A 6,344-nucleotide genomic window follows, 5' to 3' on the forward strand; every position below is an offset into this window, starting at 1 on the left:
AAAATTGAAAAAAAAAATTGACATTCGCTAGAGAGCTCAAATAACCCACCCTACTATGTGGATCATTTTAAGCCAAATTTGGGCAAATCAAAGAAATACTGTAAACATTATCCAAACCCGAGAGTTAAAAATTCATACACCGTGCACCTTGTTCCTCATACGTCAGCATTAGTCCAGTTCCAAAGCTTCAAAAGCTTCATACATTACAACTTTACCTGTTAAATTTGGTTCCAACAATTGCCACTTTTCCTGGCCAAGCAGAGCTTGTTGACAGTGAACGAATAATCAAATTTTGTGTCTGCCTTGCCGTTTTAGTTGTTGGTCAGTTGGGATTCTGCCATTTTACTCGTCTAATACTTATTCGACAAAACCCTTCTAGCCAATCGCTGTTTATCACTGAATCCGGAAAGTGCTCGAGGGTTTTTGTTCTTACAGAGAAAAACTCTCCGGGTTTTTCTTTGGCATAGAAAATTCATCTGGGTCTTACTTTGTTAGATAAAGATTTTGTGGGTTTTTTTTTTTCCTCTAGTAAGATGGATGCCTTCGAACCTATGATGAAGAAACCGCGCGGCTACGAAGCAGGAGCTGCAGCAGGAAATGGCTTACCATGGACCCCTGGGGCTAACAATCTTGCTGCTGGGGTAAATTACAGTACTGGTTCTAACCCTAACCCAAATCCTAATCCAAACCCTAACCTTGGCCACGGGATGAACAATTATATTCCAAATCCAAACCCTAACCCTAACCAAGGAGTTAATGAGGGGGCTCTTAACATGGGTTCTTCTTTCCCTCCGGCTACTGCAGGTCCATACATGGGTGGGCCTGGATCATATGAGAGTAATGGGGGCGATTTCGTTGGAGGGGGGTTTCAACAGCAGAATCAGGGTTATAATGGAAGTGGTGATTTGGAGTGCAGGCGCTATAATACTCCAGATGGGTGTCCATACGGTGTTAACTGTCGCTTCAAACATGGTCCTACAGGTAACTTTTTTGCTTCGCTATCTTGTTAATTTTTTCGACGTTTTAGAAGCTGAGCTTTTATTCTATTTGTTTTTTCCTCATGGATGGAATTTTCATGGCTGAACGATTTTTAACAAAAGCGATTTTACCTCAAATGTTTAGCTCTCGTAGAGCTTTGGAAAGCTATCATCCGCATTTAGGAATTTGATTAAATGTCTACCTACCTACCAGGACAACTCTTAGATTATAGTCGCCTTAGATTGTTTGGCAAAATGTATATCTCGTTTAGCAATTTGTTTAGTGGCTTTGTTCAATTCACTGATATACTTATTACACGGTGCAATCCTTCTAGAGCTTTTAGAAAACTGTTGTCTTTCACCTCTTTTCTGCTACCCTAAATGTTGCTTATCTATTAAGGGTAAATGCCTTCTTGATATAATTTATTTATGCTTTAGAATCTCACGAACCTCGTCAAGGAAATTGTACACCTTACCATTTTTTTAACAACTTTTTGCGAGAGGTATTTAGTAATTCTTAGTCATTCCTTTGTAATCCATTTCACGTCACTTTTAGGAAGCTACTTGTGCTTGATGGTTTGGAACTCTTATATTTGACAATCTATCAAATACTTCGCTGCAATGCACTTGGATTCATTACATGATGCAATATGAATTTTTCAGAAAATGGTTTTGTCATATGTTGTTTGATGCCCATTAATTGATTATCTATCATTTCTGGATGCTTGTGGAACATAAGCTATTTTTGATTTAGAATTTTCATGAACCTTATCAAGCAAAGTGTGGTCTTTTTCAGATATTTGTTTTGCAAGGCATATTTGGTATTTCTCAGTCATTCCCTGACAACCTGTTTCTCATCAGTCTATGATTTCCAATCGTGCTTGATATTTTAAAAAAATTTCTTGATAAACATTCCTGAATTAGAGTAGTTCTAATGTGTGTGTGGTCTCTTGGAAGTTATCAGGTTAAAAGTTCAGGTGGTGGCAATTACTAATCTTTCTGTTGATGCCCTTACAAACGATTTTGGTTTTGCATCATGAAAACTGCACTAAATGAAGTGCTTATGCTAACATGTTGATTTTTGGTTGGCTTTGTGTTAAGCATTGTGAATTTTTGTAGTCGCAGACTAAAAACTATAAACTTCATAAGCTTAGAACTTGGCTATGTAGTCAAGCTAAGTTACCAGTTGGTATGGATGCGGGTTCAAAATTTGTCCAATTCTTTTTTTTGGGGTTGGGTTCGGGTTCATTTTGGGTTCATCCGTACGAGTAGTTTAAAATAAATAAATATATAAATGTATATACATGCCGTCATGCTGTGTATGGTTGTTAGAAATGTCTATGCCTGCTGTGTAAGGTTGCTAGACCTGTGTTACAAAACTAAAATGTTAAAGCTCTAAGATTCTAGCCGTGTTATGCTCTAAGACTCTGCTGTGCATGGTTGCTAGACCCAGACTGTGCCGTGAGTATGCTTTTGTGGCGTGCTTTTGCTCCTGTGCGATAAAGAGACCTGCCAATTAATATGCAAAAATTCTGAAGAGTTTGCCATGCAATACAAACGCTGTGTAATATGAATACTGAATGCCAAAAACAATATAATAATTCTGTTGTTTTAGGGTTGGAATGACGAACAAAGTTAAAAAACTCCATTGAAAAGTCAAAGTGACAAAAGCTGCTCCTCATTCTGTCTGGGATCAATGTCGTTTCTTTCTGGGATCAATGTCGTTTCCAACATTCACTCAAATTCGACACAAATTCAAACAGGGCCCTGCCGTGCGCAATTTGAAGCGGATTCCATAGTCTAATGATGACTTTGCATTGATTTTGAACCGAGTACGAATGCTGAGCGAATTGTCTTTCAAGTTCTGGGTCTGGGCAGCAAATATGGTAACTTAGTGATCAAGAATTTCAACTGTGTGCTCTTGCTGAATTAATATTTTTGGAAAATTGCTTGATAAGCATCCCTGAATTGGAATAGTTCTGATGTGTGTGAGAACTCTTGGAAGTCCTGATTATCAGGTAAACGCCCTTGTGGTGACAATTGCTAATCTTTCTGTTGATGCCCTTAAAAATGATTTAGGTTTTGCAACATGAAAACTGCACTAAGATGAAGTGCTTATGACAAGACATGTTTTTTGTTGCCTCTATGTTAAGCATTGTGAGTATGTGTACATGCATTTAGTTTACATAAAAACGTGCACTAAAACTTCATAAGCTTAGAACTTGGCTTATGTAATCAAGTTTTTCAGCTTGCATTCCACAGTCAGTGTTGAAAGGGGTTGCATAGGCATTATTTATTTTCAGGATGGTTCAGGATTTGGAATATAGAATCCGTTATGCTGATTTGTGATAATGCTCACGACTAGATAACAAGGGTCAGTAAGATTGTGAATTCGCAGGGCATTTACAAAAAGCACATTCCTGTGGCTAATTCAAAGTTCTATTCATCAGTATGATTTGTTTAATGTTTATCATGTCATATTTCCAGGAAATTGCTTGTTTTGAGCTTTTATTTTTTAGGCTTTTTCTACATACTGTTGCAGCTTGGTAGAAGTTTTAGTTATTTGATGCAAAACTGAGCATACGGAGTGGATTATTTCTTTGATTGCTGATTTCCTCATGCAATCAAGAAATTTGAATATGCATTGGTTGGTGTTGGTATACATATCACTTTCTTGAAGCAAATTACAAGAAACTTTCACGTAGAATGTTACTTTATAATTTTGCTACTTATGATTAGTATTCACAGTTACAAAATTTGTGTGAAGGAGATTTTTTAGGTATGAAATGGTAACTTAAATGAACCTTCTGAAACTTGAACCTTCCTTTTTAGTGTGTGTTCATTTTTTCAAATAATTGACAAGGAACTCTGGCTGCCTTGGTTTCTGTATTGATTTATAATTCTATATTTTTGGTATTGTCCTAGGTAGGTTCAGAAGGGAATGTGTGATTGACTGAAGTACCATGATAGGACTTGTGGTTGTGTTACAATTTTATCATGTTTATTTATTCCCTTTGTCTTAAGTTGTTCTTTTAAGTTTTTAACTTCATAAACCTCCTGAATTTATGTGGTTGCTTGCTTATTTTAAATATGTATTGATGATGATCAAATTTTTATGACTTTATTCTCAGATGACAGGGAGCTAGGTCATCAAATGCCTTCATCTGGAAACAAGACAAAACCTTGTATGAAATTCTTCAGGTTTGTTTTTTGTTTTCCTCTGCATAGATCGTACAGTTTGTAGTCCATGCTAATATTTGACACACATACATAAGCTGAAGACCCTGCTAAACACCCTAAATTAAAGGCATAAAAAGGAAGATATAGAAAGTCCAAAGAGCTTGAACTGTACTAGTATTTTGTCTTTCAGGTGTAGCAAATCTCTGAAGGCAGCAGTATTACTTTGAGATCAGCTTTCAGTGGCAAGTGATTTATTCTGTGATTCATGTGTCAGACTGTGTTGAAGTTCTGATGATTGATATCAGGTACATGGTCTGGTAGTGCCCAAAGTATCCGCTTCATTAAGTGGAACGTAAAAGAACAGATTCTTTAAGTGGGACCTAATAGAATAGTTTCTCTTCTTTAAGTGGAACCTAATCAAATGTTCTCTTTAAGCGGGATCTAAAAGAACAAGTTTTCTTCATTTCAAGAACCTAAAAGAATCAAACTTTTCTTCATTTGGCATAACCTAAAAGAATAGTTTCTTAAGTGGAAACTGGGAGAACTTCTTTGAGTGGAACCTAAACAAACCTATTCTGATGGATTCAGGTGGATAAACGATTAGTTTTTTTGAGGTTCCCTTTGGGATATTTTGCTGCAACATGAAAGAAAAAGTTGCAAAACAATATAAATAGTCGTAAAATCTAAGTTTACTAAGAAGCCAACTAAATCATAACATCTTTGGTTAAATATTTAATAAACTGTCCTGAGATGAATGGAAGCTGCCAAAAATGTATGTACTGGTTGGTTGTGCCTCTACAACTATCCCGATGACAAATGTTGTCTCAACCTGTTTATCTCATTCTTTTAGTTATCATTATGTACGTCAATATCTGGCATAATTAAGTTTGAGGTATATAATATAATTTGTCACTGAATTTACCATCTTTCTTGCTTCTTGTTACAGCACATCTGGATGTCCATATGGTGAAAGTTGCCATTTTTTACACCATGTGCCAGGAGGAATCAATGCTCTTGGTCTGGCTCCTGTTCAAACTATGCCTAACAATGTGATGCCACCACCAAGGAAACAGCCTGGACCATCTGGAGATCCCAGTGTGACTGTTAATGGTTATAAAACTCGACTGTGCAACCGTTTCAACACTCCTGAAGGTTGCCGCTTTGGAGACAAATGTCACTTTGCTCATGGAGAAAATGACTTGCGGCCCTCAAATAATCTTCGTCAGCCAAGCAGGTCGATGACAAATGAAGTTCCCATGCAAAGTGCTCCTGTAATGTATAACAATGGTCCTCCACCAACATACCCCAACTCAGCAGGCTATGCAGATGCAACAGGATATGCAAATTCAGCTACCTATCCTGCCAACACTTTCTCCAACAATACACAGACTTATGGAGAGCCTACTCCGCCAGGTGTGGTGGCTAATACGGCTTTTGTGCCAAATTATAATATGCCTGTAGACAGTTCTTCTCAGTTTGGAGGCACCGAAGGAACAGTACCAGCTGGATCCATAAATGGTAATAATGTACAGGTGTATTGATAATATAGCAATTCATTAATGGATTTCTAGTTTTAACTGCATGACCACAAATTTGCAAGTACATGTTTTGTACAAGAAGATGGTGGTACTCCAATTCAAATGTCTGCTATTGGGAACTGTAGTTTACATAAATTAAGGAAGGTAGTGTTAGGACACTTTTGTTCCAAAGAGGTTGAGGAGCAGTGTACTCGTTAGTTTAGTGTTTCTATTAAATGTGGTAGATGATAAATGATTTTTTGGATAAACAATTCTACTTCATTTTGTTATCTTTTGGATTTTGTATTCTGACAATAATGTTTCAGTTTTGCATTTAATCTTGGAGTACCACAATATTCTTTTAATTCTGGCTTGAGAGAAATGAGATGACATGTAGTGACTGGACAAGAAGGGGGTCTAGTGTTTATGGATGGTACATATGATTTTATAACAACTTCGCCATTTTCATGACAGGTTTCTTTGGCACGAGTTTGCAAGTTTGCTTTCTTTAGTGTTAAACGATTAAAGCCAAATTGGCCCAGAAACAAGCATGTGATTAGTTACAAAAGATTCACAAATGTCTACTATTGTTTAAATTTGCTATTCATTTATAATTGAATAAATTGTGTACTGGACATAATAACGTTTGTTTAGCATTATGTTTACTATA

General features: G+C 36.7%; 1 protein-coding gene across 1 annotated transcript; it reads left to right on the plus strand.

The window, feature by feature from the left end:
- Window positions 1–217: 217 nt before the first annotated feature.
- LOC149536403 (uncharacterized) lies at window positions 218–6,012 on the plus strand. The gene is made up of 3 exons (XM_089802965.1): window positions 218–981; window positions 4,109–4,178; window positions 5,104–6,012. The coding sequence occupies exons 1-3, from the start codon at window positions 534–536 to the stop codon at window positions 5,696–5,698; spliced, it is 1,113 nt and encodes a 370-aa protein (XP_089659091.1). The 5' UTR covers window positions 218–533; the 3' UTR covers window positions 5,699–6,012.
- Window positions 6,013–6,344: the final 332 nt, after the last annotated feature.

This window comes from Cupressus sempervirens, chromosome 10, assembly GCF_028749045.1.
Source record: "Cupressus sempervirens isolate cs-2001-9-10 chromosome 10, ASM2874904v1, whole genome shotgun sequence".
Lineage (NCBI taxonomy): Eukaryota > Viridiplantae > Streptophyta > Pinopsida > Cupressales > Cupressaceae > Cupressus > Cupressus sempervirens.

What these genes read in the sequence shown, in the direction of transcription:
- LOC149536403 (XM_089802965.1), top strand. Translation starts at nt 534, where the DNA reads ATGGATGCCTTCGAACCTATGATGAAGAAACCGCGCGGCTACGAAGCA. An exon ending in CTTCAAACATGGTCCTACAG is followed by an intron (nt 982 to 4,108) that starts GTAACTTTTTTG and finishes CTTTATTCTCAG; the next exon opens with ATGACAGGGAGCTAGGTCAT. An exon ending in CCTTGTATGAAATTCTTCAG is followed by an intron (nt 4,179 to 5,103) that starts GTTTGTTTTTTG and finishes TTCTTGTTACAG; the next exon opens with CACATCTGGATGTCCATATG.